The following is an 18,405-nucleotide window of genomic DNA, read 5'->3' as shown; positions in this document are numbered from 1 at the left end:
TAGTAAGAAAGCATGTTGCAGATAACAACCGGAATGGAAAAAAGCAAAAAAAGAAAATTTACGGGAGGAATGTGAAGAAAATGAAGGATTAAAGATAAACCAATCAGAGCCTGACACGTCACTGAAACTTTTTGGCCCAATCACTGCACTTTGCATACTATAAATACTGGAAACGCCGGCCGGAGCTCCATTTCCCCTTGGCTAGCTCCCAGAATGGCTCGTACCAAGCAGACCGCTCGCAAGTCCACCGGCGGCAAGGCGCCCCGCAAGCAGCTCGCCACCAAGGCTGCTCGCAAGAGCGCGCCGGCCACCGGCGGCGTGAAGAAGCCCCACCGTTACCGGCCCGGCACCGTGGCTCTGCGCGAGATCCGCCGCTACCAGAAGTCGACGGAGCTGCTGATCCGCAAACTGCCGTTCCAGCGGCTGGTGCGCGAGATCGCACAGGACTTCAAGACCGACCTGCGCTTCCAGAGCTCGGCGGTGATGGCGCTGCAGGAGGCCTGTGAAGCTTATCTCGTGGGTCTGTTCGAAGACACAAACCTTTGTGCTATCCATGCTAAGCGGGTGACCATCATGCCCAAAGATATTCAGCTTGCACGCCGCATTCGCGGGGAGCGTGCCTAATTGCACTTACCAAGCACCCACCAAAGGCTCTTTTCAGAGCCACCCACAAATCCAAGTGAAAGCAGCTGTTTTGCTTGATTTGAGTAACAGTAAATTGTGTGAAAAACGTTCCTGGCCAGCAGCCCACCTTAGAATGTAAATCCGGACCTTATTGTGGTTGGCGGGCTCCGGCGGAGACGTGCTGCTCCCCAGAGGGCGAACACCGCCGGTTTTTCTCCCGCCCTTACTGCTCTCCTAGTCCGAGCTTAAGCGCGTGGTAGCACCAGATGCCAGGTTGCGGCTTCGGTTGCTACTCCAGGCTAGCCATCCTGTGAGGAGCAAAAAATGGCTCCTGGTAGGTCCAGACCAGGGAGTAGGAACGTTAGAGAGCGAGGTCTAGGTGCCCTCATGCCAAAAATGGTACGGAAGCCACAAGTTAAAATATGTCGCTGTTTACAGTTTTATTGTGAAAACATTCCAAATACTTCCATTTAAAGTACCAATTGGAATTTAAACGCTTTCACGATGAAATGTGATTTAGTTCCTCCAAGCATTACAGGAGACTGGCCAAAGCCAGTTTTGAAACCCCCTCCCTACACCGAGTTCCCGCCGTTTGGGGGAGGGGCTGAGGAGGGACTGCCTACGTCCGGATTCCCGCCAGCGCGCTTTCTATTCTCTCCGTCAAGGGGGCGGGGCTAAGGGAAGGAGCAAATATAAAAGGGCGAGCTCTCACCCTCACTGCCACTTGTCTTGCTCTCTCCTAGCAGCCATGTCTGGAAGAGGGAAAGGTGGAAAGGGTCTTGGCAAGGGCGGCGCCAAGCGCCACCGCAAGGTGCTGCGCGATAACATCCAGGGCATCACCAAGCCCGCCATCCGGCGCCTGGCCCGCCGCGGCGGAGTCAAGCGCATCTCGGGGCTGATCTACGAGGAGACCCGCGGCGTGCTGAAGGTGTTCCTGGAGAACGTGATCCGCGACGCCGTCACCTACACGGAGCACGCCAAGCGCAAGACCGTCACCGCCATGGACGTGGTCTACGCGCTCAAGCGCCAGGGCCGCACCCTCTACGGCTTCGGAGGCTAAATACCACCTCATTCCACCTACCTTGAAAAGGCCCTTTTCAGGGCCGCCCACTTGCTTACAAAAAGAGTTGTGCAGCTTTTGTCTCAAGAGTGAGTGAACCTGACGATTACTAAGAGCTCATGTAACGTGTTATGCTCTCCGGGAGGAACTGCTTAAGCCTGCGGTAGCTGGACCCCCAGCTCGGGTTGTAGGTTAAGGGGTTGCTCCCTCTACGTACGTGAAGAGAAATTATACCATTAAGAATTCCTCCCCGGGCTGGGCTTGCGTACTGGAAGCCCTGCGATCCCCCAGCATCACATACACAGAAAATGGCCAGAAGTGGCCATGGCCCTGACATACACAGAAAATGGCCAGAAGTGGCCAACAGTTTGGGGAAAAATCGTGTTTTGGTTGGCTTGTGAGCGTTTCAGACTTTGAGAGATGCACCTGAGTCTCAAAGCTCATGGCATCCATGGGGGTTAGAGGAGGAAACAAAACTTTTCTCCGGTAGTGGATGTCCCTCTCCTCGCAAATTTGCTTCTAGGGACAGCGTTTGGATCCTCAACGTGACGGAGTGAGTGAATGGGACCTGGTGATAAAGCAGTCAAAGCCCAACAAGCTCCCCTGCCACACTAGTGGCTATTGTCGAGTAGGCAATGTAAAACTAGCTGATCTAATGTGACTTAAGCCGTGAAACAAGAAACCTCGGCCTGCCCATCAGGGAAGGCGCTGTGAGAGGTTTAATATGTCAGCAACTTTACAGCATTACAACCCTGTTTTGAGTAGTTGGGCGGCTCTAAAAAGAGCCTTTGGTTTAAGCGAAAGCTTATAGCGCAGGGTTTAGCCGCCGAAGCCGTAGAGGGTGCGACCCTGGCGCTTGAGCGCGTAGACCACGTCCATGGCGGTGACGGTCTTGCGCTTGGCGTGCTCCGTGTAGGTGACGGCGTCGCGGATCACGTTCTCCAGGAACACCTTCAGCACGCCGCGGGTCTCCTCGTAGATCAGCCCCGAGATGCGCTTGACTCCGCCGCGGCGGGCCAGGCGCCGGATGGCGGGCTTGGTGATGCCCTGGATGTTATCGCGCAGCACCTTGCGGTGGCGCTTGGCGCCGCCCTTGCCAAGACCCTTTCCACCTTTCCCTCTTCCAGACATGACTAAAGGCACTCTGCGTAGCAAGTAGGGACACTAGGCTCAGCTTTGTGGCCGTGAGTATTTATAAGCTGGGAGCGGACCTAATTGAGAACTGTAGGCGGGAGCGTACTGGTTGGTCCTGTACCTTTGCTCCGCCCCCTAGAGCCAGTGACCGGAGGAGTAAGACTGGAGAAATGCTTTCGCTTTTCAAGCCCCTGAGTTTTTCCCTTTCCTACTGAGTACACTGCTATTTGAATCTAAAGTTGCAGTGTGTTTGAGGATTTTTGTAAGAACTTAGATTTTAATGACACAGCACTTGAAAGGACCTAGAAGAAATAGACCACCGTGATTTTAAGAACGAAAACACCAGGTGCAGAGACATCACTTTGGCCTTGTTGCTTTTTAAAAACCAAAGTTAAAATTTCTATGTAAAAGATATCTTGCCTGGACTAGAAAAATAGAAACCTTTTTGTCAAAGGAAGGAACAAAGGGTTCTATTCAAGAAAACCTTGTTCTTAAACACCCTCTTTTGTCACTTTTCAACAAAATCCCTGGCTCAAAGCCTTTTGCCACTTGTAATTCTTTGCACAATTTATTAAATAGGAATTGACTGCTTCTTCCTGTCATCATCTCCTTTCTAGGCCTCCTGTACCCCACAAAACTTGTGTTAGAAAAATTGCTAGGACTCTCTTTGTGTTTATTTAATTTTCAGGCCCAACTGAAACACTAAGATTCTGCATGCGATTTTGCCACTTGTACATACTTTGGCACTTGTACTTTCTCCTTCAGAAGAAGTGTTAGTTATATAATCATGCAGCTTTGAATTCCCTTTATAAAACTGTAGCAGTAATAATAGCTTCAATGTACTGTGGTGGGGAGAATTAGGGTTTGCTAATGCAAACCAAACAGGCTGTCATGAAGAAGTGCTACATACCTACCATTTTGTTTTTAAGCTTTCATTACTTTATTGCGGTGAATTGGGATGTTGCCCTAAGCTCTTGATATCTAGTTCTAATTCCTAGCACCATATCACTGTCAGAAAGCACATATGTATTAAGTTTTTTAAAAATTCATAGCATGTAATAAAATACATGATGTTGCCAAATCTTATCTTCTATTTGTTTTTATTTTATGACATGGTGAAAACAATTGCCCCTAAATATTTCATTGTTCTCTTTCTCAAGGTTATGGACAATCACATTCTTAACTTACCCACAGCCACACCAGGAATACAGTTCAAATTTCCAAGTCTCCATACAAATTTCTCACTTTTAGGTTAAAACTTTCTAAAGCTCAGTAAGGCACTTTTCCTGAGAAGATTGGAACTTCAACTGCCAAAATTTTTGTTGTTATTCCTGAGAAAAGGTCTTGCTATGTAGCCCAGACTGGACTCAAAACTTGTCATACTGCCTCAGCATATGCTGTGATGACTACTGTTTCCTGATGTGCTGGACACTACAGCTAAATATTTAAGCCTGGAAAATAAACCCTGAATTTGACTTCTCTCTCTTTGGAAAGCTTGATCTTATCATACAAGTGTCTCTAATCAATTGTTTTGGACTTAAACAGCATTAGCTGTAAACTTTACTGTGTGGTATACCAGTGTGTGGTGCTTGTTTACCTAAAGACCTAGTGACAACCAGTACTTAATGCATACAACCAATGCCATTAAGGGAGAGGCAAGAAAGACCATAGCATATTAGAATCCCCAACAGCATCTCTGGATGTATTTATCATCAATTGCTTAACAAGACAAAAGCACACTTTTATTTCATTTTTTTGTAAGTTTCATGTTGTTTTCATTTCAAATGAAAACCTCTAACATAGGGGGTGGCGAGGAGATAAATTTCTAACTTTGATTTTTAAATATAGGATGACATTTTATTTGCTTCTAAACTAAGCTGCAACATGAAAGTAATAAGTAAAAATGACCTTCAAAAAGATTTGGTCATTTAAAATACCCTAGAGTATAAGGAAAAATACATAGCACAAAAACAATTAAAATTTCTATACTGCTAAGACTGATAGCCCAATAACAAACCTGTAAGATGGGTTTTTTCTGCTAATGGAAAACTTGATTTGTTGCAATGCATAGTAAAGTTGGAATTTGAAATAAGCTTCCTCTTCCTACACTAACAGTATCTATAACACGGTCTCATTAATCTTAGTGATACTGACCCCTACCCCCGCCCCCGCCCCTACCCCTAGACAGTTTCATAGAAAGGCGAAGTCTTGCTAGCAGAGAAAAAGTTCTGTACATGGCATAAAGGGGAATGAGGTTCTGAGCAACTGCCCCAATCCATCTGTACAGTAATGGCCTCCGGATTACATAATTATCTCTCCGGTTTATCATGCAGTTCTAAAAAACACAAGTAATTTGAAAACGAAGTAACTCAGATCACTTTCTTCAGTCACCAAATTTTTGCTATTTGTATTTCAGTTCCTAAGCCCCTAGGCTCTCCAGCCATATTCACACTTGTTCCATGCAGCAGTCATGTAAATGGGACAAAGTTTTTAGCAAACTGACCAGGTTTGTGAGGAGCAATTAACTCAGCAAACAATGCTTCTACATGCCTATGTCTAGCCACAGACACACTTGTCTGATAAATACTCTACCACTTCTGAATGGCAGGCCAAGCTGATCACAGCTGCTTTTCAAGCATATTTGGGTGGCTCTGAAAAGAGCCTTTGGGTCAACAGTTAGAAGCTTAGGTTTACTTATGCCCTCTCTCCACGGATGCGGCGGGCCAGCTGGATGTCCTTGGGCATGATGGTCACCCGCTTGGCGTGGATGGCGCACAGGTTGGTGTCCTCAAACAGACCCACCAGGTAGGCCTCGCTCGCCTCTTGCAGGGCCATCACCGCCGAGCTCTGGAAGCGCAGGTCGGTCTTGAAGTCCTGTGCGATTTCGCGCACAAGCCGCTGAAACGGCAGTTTGCGGATCAGCAGCTCCGTCGACTTCTGGTAGCGGCGGATCTCACGCAGAGCCACGGTGCCGGGCCGGTAGCGGTGGGGCTTCTTCACGCCGCCGGTGGCCGGCGCGCTCTTGCGAGCAGCCTTAGTAGCGAGCTGCTTGCGGGGCGCCTTGCCGCCGGTGGACTTGCGAGCGGTCTGCTTCGTACGGGCCATGACGACACTGAAGAAACTCCTCCAGAGACTTGCACGGGCTCTGAAGCAACCCGTCTTTTATACAATCAGCCTACCAACGATTGGGCCCGCGCACATTCGAAAGTGCGCGCGCTGTTAACTGATTGGTCCGTTATTGTACCAGAGAACCCGGATTAGAAACTGCTTTCAAGGCCTTAAAATGGAACAATGAAACCTATCAATGTTTTGCCAAGGAGGGAATGGAGTAGCGCAGACCTATAGAATAGGAAAGGTGTGGTTGACTCATGTATGTATGAAAATATTTCAATGGATCCCGTCCTTGTTCGATTGATGTTATTAAGGACAAAAATTTGCAAAGCTATCATCTGAACCTCTTAAGGCTAGGGGGAAGAAAGCTTTCAGTTTAGTGAATGAATCCAACGCCCTGCTTTAACCATAGCCTTTTCTCACTTTGCATTTACAGCAGCTATGGACAAAACCTTGGAGACCAAACTTCTCAGCTTCCTTTTTTTTTTTTTTTTTTTTTTTTTTTTAAAAAAAAAAGGCAACCACTTGAAATGTAGGGACCTCCTGTATATGGTCTATTTACGTTTAAGTACCATATATTGAAGTGATAATTTAACATGGGCTTCATTTTAAGTGGGCTCCGCTTAAAGTGAAAGTATTTCCCCAGGGCATGAACACAAGTATTGCCAGCAGCTGGTAAATACCCTTGATTTGAACATTAAACGCAGGAATTGAGACCCCGAGACCTGTGCTAGCCATTGCTAACATTTCTGTAATGAAATTGACTTGCTTTATTGTGAAAAGGCTGTAACAGCAATTTAGGAAGCCTGGTTTTTTTTGTTTTGTTTTTTTTTGCCAGAACTGGGGCTTGGGGCTTGGACTCAGGGCCTGAGCACTGTCCCTGGCTATTTTTTTTGCTCAAGGTTAGCACTCTGCCACTTGAGCGACAATGCCACTTCTGGCCATTTTCTGTATGTGTGGTACTGGGGAATCGAACCCAGGGCTTCATGTATAAGAGGCAAGCACTCTTGCCACTAGGCCATATCCCCAGCCGCCTGAATTATTTTTTAAAGCACTAAAAATGTGCCGCACTGCTTTACATTCTCCCTTTCCACCATCACCATCTCTATAACCAACTGCCATTCCTTTCCTCCGTGATTATGGTAGAATTCGGTAGGGAAACAATTGGCAATTTAAGTCCAAGTGACAGCTCATTTTGATAGAAATAGTGGGTGGCTCTGAAAAGAGCCTTTGTTGTTAGCCTGATCTGTCTTGCTCAATGAGTAGCAAGGCTGGTACCGAGCAGTAGCTTATTTATTTGCCCTTAGCCTTATGGTGACTCTCGGTTTTCTTGGGCAGCAGCACAGCTTGAATATTAGGCAAGACACCGCCCTGTGCGATGGTCACACGACCCAGCAGCTTGTTGAGCTCCTCGTCGTTGCGGATGGCCAGCTGCAAGTGGCGCGGGATGATGCGGGTCTTCTTGTTGTCGCGGGCTGCGTTTCCCGCCAGCTCCAGGATCTCGGCGGTCAGGTACTCCAGCACAGCCGCCAGGTACACCGGGGCGCCGGCGCCGACGCGTTCGGAGTAGTTGCCCTTGCGGAGGAGGCGATGAACGCGCCCCACCGGGAACTGCAGACCAGCTCTGGAAGAGCGAGTCTTAGCCTTGGCACGAGCTTTGCCTCCTTGCTTTCCGCGACCCGACATAACTGCTAGAGAATGGAAGACCTGCAATAGAAAAGTGTAAGCACACTAATGTAAGGATGGGGAATGGGAAGTATTTATACTAACTGAAGGAAGCCTATGCAGGCTTTTCCCATTGGCTAATAAGAACTACCAATGAGAAATAAGAGTTTGAATTCTTCATTTGCATACAAGCCTCTGGGTTTATGTTTGCTTCAATCAGCAGTGGGGCTTGATGGCTGTTTCCTTGAATACCAATAATACCACGCACTTTACTATTTTACAGACCGCTATTAGGCGTGCACAGTGGCTCATGTCTGCAATTCTAGCTTGTGAATAAGCTGGAGATTGGAAAGATACGGATAGAGGCCAACCAAAAAATTGTGTCTTCTCGTTGCCCATCCCCATTTCAATCCATAAACTGGCTGGGCCTGCTTTGGTCCTCCAGCCTAGAAGGAAAGGAAGTAGGATTGTGGTCCACTCCAGCTGTTTCCTGGATGGGCAATCCTTAAACCAAAAATAAGGGAGAAGGTCTGGGTGTGACTCAAATTGAAAGGCCCAGCAGTTAAACCTCATTACCGGAAAGAAAAAAGAATCTATAAGCAAGGAGTGGGAGTGTTTTATTCTCATAGACATGCCTTTCCACTAATGGTCCCTTTAGGAGATTCTGGTTTGTCATTTTTGAAAGGAATCGAATCAGAACAATTTCTGAGTATGTAGCATTTGTATGGTATGCACTGTTGTGTGTGTGTGTGTGTGTGTGTGTGTCTGTGTGTCTGTGTGTGTCTGTGTCTGTGGAGAAAGTCTCATGAAAAAGCCCAAGCTGGCCTAGAACTTCCTATGTAGTCTATACTGCTAACCACCACTATTCACACTCTCAAATCCTGGATTATTTACATTGTTTTCGCTCAGTGGGTGTCACGATAGAAATGGACAAAGAAAGCAAACTATTCTTTATTGTAGCCCAGCCCTCCTTAAACTGCCAGAATAATAAGTCCCCCACAGGACTAAATGATCAGTCCCTGACCTAGGATAACAAATCTTTTATTTCATATGTCTTATGTAGCTTTGAGGATAACCTTGAAGATACATAGAATGAGTGTTGAGCTCATTTTAATGAAATTGGGAAATCCATACCCTCCCTCCACCACCACCACCACCACTATCACCACCCCTAGTTAAATATTTACCTTGCCAGAGTTACCAGCACTGCCTTAAGACCTGTGACTCCCCTATTGGCTTTGAAAGCCATTCCCGATGTTCCCACCCTTGCTCTTTTGTCACTTGCCTACAAAATAACATTGTAATTATTTCTGAAAACCACTCATTTATAATTGAGGATTTCTCCTTTCAGTTCAATTAGTTTTGTTTTATATTCTCTATAATTAAGTGGACACACATTTACATTGTCTTGATTTTCTCATTGAATGTATATTTTTATCATTATGGAATGCCCTTCTCTGTTCCTTGTCATTTTTTAAATAGCTGATCACTTTCTCATTACCCTCCCAAGGCATTGCCAGTAGGAAAATGAACAGGAAAAAAATTCAAGGAAGATAAATGTAGGTAACTTAGGGATAGGAGATAAAATGATTTTTTGAAAGGATTAATAGGTACTAAGGGGAACAAGTAAATCTGTAACAGTCTGTCTAGCATTAATTTCTAATTTTTCTCTCTGAAAGTTATTCTTCCTAGTTTGAGATTCCTGACAATTTGAGTTCCTTTTGGATGATATGTCTCTAGGTAGATAAAGGAGTTCAGAGAAAGCCCCATCTGCATTTGCTGCTCTCTACCCTCAGTTGACAATCATACTAAACTGGCATGCTTTTCTTTGGCTGGAATTTTCTTAAGTCACTGAAGCACATAATCATCTGGGCTTTAAGATATTAGAATACAAACACCCTATAGTCTAGCAATACTTGATAATCAATGTGAGAGTATATACCACAATACACTGTGATCATATTATATATTGATTGCCTGGTCTTAAAGGTCATACATTGAGGAACAGAAAACCAACAAAGATTGTGAAGCGAAATCTTGCTGTTTTTAATTTTATAGTTAGTGAAATTAAGCAAATGGTACCCAACTACATGTGAATAATGGACTAAAGGAATTTCTAAAGGCTCAGAACCATTTATCTACTTATACCCAAATAAGATGATAGAAAGAACAAGAAACGGGTGTGAGAAATTCAATCTATTCCTAATCCAGTGTAGTCAGTAAATCATGGTTATAGTCAAAGAACCTAGCAAAAGAGTAAAGACACTCATTTTCTGTTAAATTTTTATCTTCTTTCATCTTTTGGCCCCTATGAATTTTTCTAACACCACCCTCATTTTACATTTATTTTCATAATAAACAACAGCAGTAAACAATAACTCCTTAATGTCTTTGAAAAGTTGAAAGACCTATGATTTTTTAAAATGTAAAATAATATCACACTCACTATTCCAAAACATTTATAACCTCTGAGAAGGATGGATGTTTGTAGCTAGTGATTAAGTAGCCGTGCATGGGAAGTTTTTCACAATTGTTACACAACTGCATAGAGAAGAGCAACAGCAGTAAGATAGAAGAGTCAAGAGAAGTCATGAGGGAGATACCCATCAAATGTTTGTTCAATATGTATTTTCTAAATCCCTGCTAAAGGCCAAATTTCTCCTCAGGATGACAATGTTCTTATTGAGGAAGCTCACTCCCAGTAAGGTAAATACATTGGAAAAGGATAGTGTATAATGAGTGTTATGAGAAAAAAATATATAATAGGGAATGACAGTACACAAGGACATGATGGGAAGGAGAGAGCACAAAAGAGTGTTCTTTATTTCAGACATAGAGCCAGCCTATTAGAAAAAATACCTCAATAAAATGTGAGATGTATTTAAAAAAAGAAAACAAAGACCCAGAGGGATGTCAGAAACCATGTGTCAGAAGGTATGATTTGCTAATTTCCTCACCAAATTCAAGGTGATTTTGGATGAAAAATTACATATATACCTAGACACATGTAAAATACAAGAAATGAATGGGAAAATAAAGGCTTTTCCAGATGAATGAGGGGAAAAAGAAAAGCATTTGTTGCCAGCATACTGATCCACAAATCATGGCAACAGGGAATTCTTGGAAGAGGAAATTACAGAGGAAAGCAAATATAAGAAAGAAATAAAATTTAAATTCAGATATTATGCATAAGTATAATCCTTTTAAGATTTCAAAATTTAGAGCAAAATGGATGACATTCTCTGATATGATTGTTAATATATGTGAAGGAGGTATCTAAGGTAATTATAAACAAGGCAAGACTACAGATAAATTGAAATGATTTCGAGAAAATGTGCCAGTAGTTCATGGAAAAACTGGAAATAGGAAAATAGACAAATTAATAACATTTTAACAAAGAAAAGAAAATACCAGAAAACAAAAGACAACTGCAACAAAATGACAATGGCATTGTTGAAGGAACTACATTTCTTGGTCATCTTCCCTTCTGCAGTGGAACAAAGAAAGAAAATTTTGTAAATTAATATCCTGTATCTACACAACTAAGGGGCCAAGAAAACACTTTTCCACTTAATTGCCTTAAATCAATAATCATTCATATGGTAAAGTGTCATAGTGGAATTATACTAAATGAATACTGCCAACACATACATACTAATTGAAAAAGAGATTAGCCAACTCAGTGACAATGCCCATGGCAACAGTATGCTGTCAAGTATAACTTCAAATACAATTGTAGAATAAAATTAAAGGAGGAAAAAAAATAAACCATATGAACTTCAACTATAAGTTTGCAAGGATATCTGTACAGTTTAGTATCAGATAAAAGACTTAAGAGGAAGGAAAATGACCAGAAACAGGGAGGAATATGGCACAATGTTAAAGGCATACATTTGACAAGAAAATCAAGAAAAAATTTTAATGCATGTACAGTCAATTAACTACAAAGTGCATGCAGCAAAAATGGATAGATCTGAAAGGATAAATACACAGTTACACAATTACAAACTGTTTAGCATACCTCTCATTACCTTATAGAAACCCAGTGGTTCTGTCACTTTTGGCAACTTGTGACAGTGTTATATGGTAAATTACCCGAGAAGCCACATTTTGAAGGATTTTGGAGTTTTTACTAGAGCATTAGCAGTCTGCAGGCAGCCAGTTGTTACAAAGGCCTGCAGCCAGCAAATACACTTAACACTGTCACAAAACAGGCCAGAGAGGGAAGAAAGAACAAAAACCATACTAAATCAGAGAGCTGACTTGGAACAACATGGTGACCAGAGACAAGCAGAAGACAGGGCACAGGATGCAAACAGGGAGACATGTGGCATGGCATAAAGGCACCTGGACTGATCGGACCCTAAATAGGGTCAGGTCAGGGGGCAGGATCACAAGAAGCTTCCAGTCCCAGGCACTTGACTGACAGGTTCAAAAACCTATAGACCAAGGGACCACCCCTGTTTTCAGGGATTCAGGAACACCCATCACCTGGGAATGGGATTTCCCTTTCTCTAGAAATTCAGGCACACAGATCAAGACAAGATGTCAGATAGTACAACTCACCATTTGGCCAATGATGGCCAGATCTGACCTCCATACCACAATAGAAGTAAAAATGAGATTATTCATAGCTCATAGCTGAATTGACAAGACATGAGTAATATAGTAGACATACATATCAATTCATACATATCAATTATCTAGTTAAAAGATTGTGAATAGAGCAACATCCCAAAAGAATGAACAAGGGACATGATTAACAAAATCACAGTGAAATAAATACTATTATTAAAGTGTCTGTTATTAAAATAATAAATTAAAGGAATGAGACTTTATTTTTCATGTTTCCAACAAATAGATTTTTTTTTTTTTTTTTTTTTTTTGGCCAGTCCTAGGCCATGAACTCAGGGCCTGAGCGTTGTCCCTGGGGCCTGAGCGTTGTCCCTGGCTTCTTTTTTGTTCAAGGCTAGCACTCTGCCACTTGAGCCACAGCGCCCCTTCAGGCCATTTTCTGTATATGTGGTGCTGAGGAATCGAACCCAGGGCCTCATGTATACGAGGCAAGCACTCTTGCCACTAGGCCATATTCCCAGCCCTCCAACAAATAGATTTAAAAGATTGTCAATACCAATTATACTTTTGGAAATCAGTTTATTAGTGAGATAGTAAATGATGTTCAGCAAACCAACTTGGGAATATAGATTAAAGTACTGGCCTTGGGTGATTGGTGCCATAAATCTCACTTCTAATACATCCCCAAAAGGAATCTCATAAATGACATGAAAAGAAACATCAACAAATATTTTCAGGTTAATAAAAAAGGTTATTAGAGAAAGGAAAATTAAAATGAGATGCAATCATGGAAGAGATTGTTTCGATTGCTTAAAAGACAAGAAAGCTAAAGTGTGATCTCACATGTAACAATTAGGTCTCTGTGTATAAAATTTTTGCACAAAGAAAAATTTCTGGAAGATTAGATAAGCAAATGCACTGCTAAACCTCTAATTTTTATATAGTACAGATTTTTTTTTCGCTTAACTATCCTTTAGCCTCTAAATAACAAATAAAAATACTCAAAGTTATTTAGGGTTTTATTTCGAAATGAAGTCCTGAAATAAATCTCCCAAGAAGCAAAGATTCCTGAGAAATTTTCTGGTAAGTATGATGAAGTAGATTGTTATGAAATGTGTCTACAAGAATGTTGCTTCAGATTAGCAAAAGAAGTATGATCATATCAGGAACACAGCAAGACCTGTGTTCAGATTCTCCTGTGGGATCCTATGTCTTCAGAGAAAAGATAAAGTTATATATATAACCATTTTCAGAAGTCCAAGGAATTCTTTGGTAGATTTTCTTTTCCTTTCTGTAGTGTTTTTATTTTTATTGATTAGTTAGAGCAAAGATATTGCACAAACTAAACAAATACCCAAGCTAAAAGCTTTCTGGCAATAATTCCAGTCTCTACACAATAGGATGTATGCATTGTTGAGATGACATCTGATTAAAGTGGAAAATAGGACTTTGCTAGTTTTTAATGTCCTCTTTTAGGGAAGGTGAGACCTTTGTGCTTTTCTCTCAATATCAAGGTGTCATATTCGATAGTGTCCTATATCCCATCAATATACTGATTTGCAATTATTTGTTGTGATTATTATCTTTTTTCCTCCTATTTCTTTTTATTTTCTTTTTCATTTTCCAATAGGGTCTTGCTACATGCCCAGGCTGATGTTAAACTAGTCTCTATCTCTGGAGAGCTAGGATTTACAGGTGTCACCATATTCACTCAGGTTATTATCACTGTTAAGTAAAGATCATGTTAAGTAAAGATCACTTCTCCCCCCAGAAGTTAAAAGAAAACAAAAGAACAACTTACTTCAATGGGCTATTGAATAGAAACAAGACAATAAGACACTATCAAAATGTTACAGTAGGCAAAATTAAAAATAAAGTGTCCTGCCCTGATCAGGGCCAAAGAAATACTAATCTCTTATGTACATTTTAAATTTTCTTCCATCTCAGAAACAATCTCTGCCAACTATGTCTTTGTGGGTCTTTCTTTATTCCAAACTCTGTCATCCTTCAAATTAGGTATAGTTTTATTCTCATCCTATTTGAAAAAGTAGAAGGGAGGAGGTGTGTTTTTTTTTTGGGGGGGGAGGGGGTAAAAAGGAAGGAAGGAAGCAAGAGGACAAGTTATCCAGTTATTGAAGACAAGCTGGGAAAATAATCTCCACTTTATGAAAGCTCTGTAAAAATGTTAAAAAAAAAAAAAATACTACTACTGGGAATCTCTCCCAGGGAAAGAATTCTAAAGGCCAGATTCTAATACTGAAGCTTCCTTTTGTATAGGGGGGGAAAAAAAAAAAAGAATGAGAGTACCTGTGAAAGTATTTTGCATATACTGATAGAAAGTGCTTCTCATACAGCAGTCAACTTATATCTTGTGAGACCAGAAGACAGTTTTAACTTTCTTTATTTCACCAAAACACATTGCCGAATGACACTACATAGAGGATGGAAAGCCTGTGGTATTTGGTTTTTTTCCTTTCACAGTCCGTTCTTCCCCTCCCACATGCGAGGATGCAAATATGGTCGAGTTAACTCCTTTCTTAACCAAGACCTTTGTCCACTTCTAATACTTTTGGAACCCCGGATTCTCTGCAAAGGGAAACTGCTAACTTCTCTCAACTGCGTCAAGGGCAAGTCAGCTGCACTCCTGGCCTTAAATAGGGAAGGGCGCGAAATTCAAACCCATTGTTCTGCCCCAAGATCTGGCCAGCGAAACTTCCCCATTCTAATGAAAGCCTGTACATAAGTAGCTCTGAGCATCTCAGAGACCAAAAACATTCAAAAGGCTTTAAAACACTAGAACAAAAAAAAAAAAAAACTAGAGGGATTTAATTGCGCCTAAAGTTGTAGGTATATCTTAAGATGTAGAGAACCACCAACTTCATTTTTTAAAATAGTACTCGTATCAGTTTGATTTCCAAGGAATAAACAAATACCCACCCACAGGCCTCCTTACCCTATGAAATCCCTTAACAGCTTTCTAGTAAAGAAAACTCAATTCTCCCAGTAAAAGCCTATTAATATCAAAATTGTTCAAATTACCATAGGGATTTACAGTTTTAAACACCACACCCTTGATTTCTTCTTTATGGTTCTAGGAGTTAAACATCAAGAGTTATAGCTTCCTCTTCAAGATAACGTGGGTGGCTCTGAAAAGAGCCGTTGGATTTTGCCTAGAGATAATTACTTGGAGCTGGTGTACTTGGTGACGGCCTTGGTGCCCTCGGACACGGCGTGCTTGGCCAGCTCCCCGGGCAGCAGCAGGCGCACGGCCGTCTGGATCTCCCGCGACGTGATGGTCGAGCGCTTGTTGTAGTGCGCCAGGCGAGACGCCTCGCCCGCGATGCGCTCGAAGATGTCGTTCACGAACGAGTTCATGATGCCCATGGCCTTGGACGAGATGCCGGTGTCCGGGTGGACCTGCTTCAGCACCTTGTACACGTACACCGAGTAGCTCTCCTTGCGGCTGCGCTTGCGCTTCTTGCCGTCCTTCTTCTGCGCTTTAGTAATGGCCTTTTTAGAGCCTTTCTTGGGAGCCGAAGCAGATTTCGAAGGCTCAGGCATAGTTTCCCGAAAAAAAAGAACACAGATTACACAATAATAAAAGTCAAGGGGACAAAGGCAGTGTGCTGTTTTTGTCTATTTATAGTCCTGTAATTTAAATGAGGGTTTAATACTTATCCTTTCTGATTGGACGACAGACAATCTCAATGGAAAGGTTTATGCAAATCAAGGATTTACAGTCTCAGTTTTTATTGGACCAACACCTAAGCAAGTTTTGACCAATAGAGTGTCTTTCTGCTGAAGCCTTAGGTTATGTATAAAAGGATGACTTCAGCGTAAAGGCTTTTTCCCTTTCATTTTGTTCTTATCCACTAGGTCAATATGTCTGGACGCGGTAAGCAGGGAGGCAAAACTCGTGCTAAGGCTAAGACTCGCTCTTCGAGGGCAGGCTTGCAGTTTCCTGTAGGTAGAGTGCATCGCCTACTAAGGAAGGGCAACTACTCCGAGCGCGTCGGCGCCGGCGCCCCGGTGTACCTGGCGGCTGTGCTGGAGTACCTGACAGCCGAGATCCTGGAGCTGGCGGGAAACGCGGCCCGCGACAACAAGAAGACCCGCATCATCCCGCGCCACTTGCAGCTGGCCATCCGCAACGACGAGGAGCTTAACAAGCTGCTGGGCAAAGTCACCATCGCCCAGGGTGGCGTGTTGCCCAATATTCAGGCCGTGCTCTTGCCAAAGAAAACTGAGAGCCACCACAAGGCCAAAGGAAAGTAGATTTGTTTAAGCCAGAAGAGAACCAGGCCTTTGTTTCCAGACACCTAAACGGCTCTTTTAAGAGCCACCCACGTTTTCACCAGAAAGGCTGCTGACGCCATTTTATCAGATTTTATGTTAGAATTACAACTTCAATAAGCACTCTCAACACATACAAAACAAAGTTGTTGGTTAAGACTACTGGCCTTTAATTAGGAAAGCACATTTGCGCAGCCAGTTCAAGTACCGGCTGATTATAGCTGGGCATGGTGACCACGCCCGCAAACCCAGCCTGTAACTAGCACTTGCCAGGCAGGGCAATCCACAGAGCAAAACAGTACAAAGATAAATAGGGTCTCAAATATCCAAGGGGGAGGGGGATCAGAAAACCATGCCACTCCTTCAGTGAAAAAAAATCATAAAATGACAAACAGCTCTTTCGTTATGCACTGTCGGACTTGAGGAAATGAATGAACATTGCGGGGGGGGGGGGGGGAGAATCTCTTCTAAAATCTGCTGAAAAGATGACGCTGGGTAATTTGTCCAATCAGATGTTTTTCTAGTTAACCAATCCCCAAGAACCTGCTTTAGCCAATGATTTTGTCGGGCGGGAGTTTTTGAAACATTTCAAAGCCAATCAGAATGCTTACAAGCGTATTTAAGGGCAACCTTAGGCTTCTTTGCCACAGATTGCTGCTGTGTCTTCTGTAATTCCCAAATGGCTCGTACGAAGCAGACCGCTCGCAAGTCCACCGGCGGCAAGGCGCCCCGCAAGCAGCTCGCTACTAAGGCCGCTCGCAAGAGCGCGCCGGCCACCGGCGGCGTGAAGAAGCCCCACCGCTACCGGCCTGGCACCGTGGCTCTGCGTGAGATCCGCCGCTACCAGAAGTCGACGGAGCTGCTGATCCGCAAACTGCCGTTCCAGCGGCTGGTGCGCGAGATCGCGCAGGACTTCAAGACCGACCTGCGCTTCCAGAGCTCGGCGGTGATGGCGCTGCAGGAGGCGAGCGAGGCCTACCTGGTGGGTCTGTTTGAGGACACCAACCTGTGCGCCATCCACGCCAAGCGGGTGACCATCATGCCCAAGGACATCCAGCTGGCCCGCCGCATTCGTGGAGAGAGGGCTTAAAGGACAGCAAATGTTTTCGGCTGGAGGAAAAAAAAAGGCTCTTTTAAGAGCCACCCACAGTTTCACTTAAAAGTAGCTGTACAATAAGTGCTAGTTTTTACTGCCATACATAAACTTTAGGTCAAAGTTGGTCGTGTTTAAGTGTAAGGCAAAAATTGTAGCCCCTGAGGTTTTGCAGCGTTCATTATAGATGAGCCATACAAAATTAAGTAGCATTGAACACTGAAAGTTTTTTGTAGTGTATCCAGAATGTCACTGCAATGTGTAATTGGCCCGAGTTGTGTGTAACTTTAAAGGTAAATTAGCTCACTCCAACCCAAAGTATTTTAATAACCTGGTCAAATATTTTCCCAGCAAATACCACTTCGAGCAATATTACATTCTCATCTTTTTCATCTATTGGTCAATAAATATCCCAGTAAGTATAAACTGTTACACGCAATTTCTTCCTCAAAAGAAATTGCACCTCAAAAATAAAGGTGATTCAGGTTAGATTCTAAGGGTTGTGGCAAGCTGACTTGGCTGAACTCAGTCTGATCAGAGATGGATAGAATGAGCCCATGAATGACACTGGACATCAGAACCAGAGCAAAATGATTAGTTCCTTCCATTCTGCTCCAGAACATAGTATTGTTTTTCCCCCAAAATATATATGCTATATTGCCTAAGATAGTAGCCATTAAGGACTATTTCTAAGTACTTGAAATATAACCAGTCTAAATGAATTGTTCTTTAAATGTAAAACCTATCAGACACAAAGATTTACTACAAAGAAAATGTGTTAGCAAATATTGCTGTACAAAGAGGTTTTGTTGGGATATGCTTTGATAAGATTCAGCTCCTATTGCTTTCT

At 43.0% G+C, this 18,405-nt stretch overlaps 6 protein-coding genes across 6 annotated transcripts; 3 read left to right on the top strand and 3 right to left on the bottom strand.

Moving 5' to 3' along the window:
- The first annotated feature begins 211 nt into the window (after positions 1-211).
- On the top strand, positions 212-1,721 carry LOC125352939 (histone H3.1-like). The gene is made up of 2 exons (XM_048348331.1): positions 212-544; positions 1,368-1,721. Exons 1-2 carry the CDS (start codon positions 214-216, stop codon positions 1,682-1,684), a joined length of 648 nt encoding a protein of 215 aa, XP_048204288.1. The 5' UTR covers positions 212-213; the 3' UTR covers positions 1,685-1,721.
- Positions 1,722-2,496: 775 nt separating this feature from the next.
- Positions 2,497-5,945, bottom strand: LOC125352938 (histone H3-like). Its single transcript, XM_048348330.1, has 2 exons — positions 5,595-5,945; positions 2,497-2,828 (listed from the first exon to the last, which is right to left on the bottom strand). The coding sequence occupies exons 1-2, from the start codon at positions 5,921-5,923 to the stop codon at positions 2,504-2,506; spliced, it is 654 nt and encodes a 217-aa protein (XP_048204287.1). The 5' UTR covers positions 5,924-5,945; the 3' UTR covers positions 2,497-2,503.
- A 1,189-nt stretch (positions 5,946-7,134) lies between these two features.
- Positions 7,135-7,643, bottom strand: LOC125352898 (histone H2A type 1-B). The gene has a single exon (XM_048348293.1). The coding sequence runs from the start codon at positions 7,613-7,615 to the stop codon at positions 7,223-7,225; it is 393 nt and encodes a 130-aa protein (XP_048204250.1). The 5' UTR covers positions 7,616-7,643; the 3' UTR covers positions 7,135-7,222.
- A 7,706-nt stretch (positions 7,644-15,349) lies between these two features.
- On the bottom strand, positions 15,350-16,205 carry LOC125352906 (histone H2B type 1-B-like). The gene has a single exon (XM_048348301.1). It carries the CDS (start codon positions 15,728-15,730, stop codon positions 15,350-15,352), a length of 381 nt encoding a protein of 126 aa, XP_048204258.1. The 5' UTR covers positions 15,731-16,205.
- On the top strand, positions 16,052-16,444 carry LOC125352902 (histone H2A type 1-D-like). The gene has a single exon (XM_048348296.1). The coding sequence runs from the start codon at positions 16,052-16,054 to the stop codon at positions 16,442-16,444; it is 393 nt and encodes a 130-aa protein (XP_048204253.1).
- Positions 16,445-17,119: 675 nt separating this feature from the next.
- On the top strand, positions 17,120-17,641 carry LOC125352895 (histone H3). Its single transcript, XM_048348290.1, has one exon. The coding sequence runs from the start codon at positions 17,142-17,144 to the stop codon at positions 17,550-17,552; it is 411 nt and encodes a 136-aa protein (XP_048204247.1). The 5' UTR covers positions 17,120-17,141; the 3' UTR covers positions 17,553-17,641.
- The last annotated feature ends 764 nt before the right edge of the window (positions 17,642-18,405 follow it).

This window comes from Perognathus longimembris, chromosome 6 (assembly GCF_023159225.1).
Source record: "Perognathus longimembris pacificus isolate PPM17 chromosome 6, ASM2315922v1, whole genome shotgun sequence".
Taxonomy (NCBI): Eukaryota; Metazoa; Chordata; class Mammalia; order Rodentia; family Heteromyidae; genus Perognathus; species Perognathus longimembris.
Note: the sequence above shows the minus strand (reverse complement) of the source record. Positions and strands in the feature narration are given on the sequence as shown.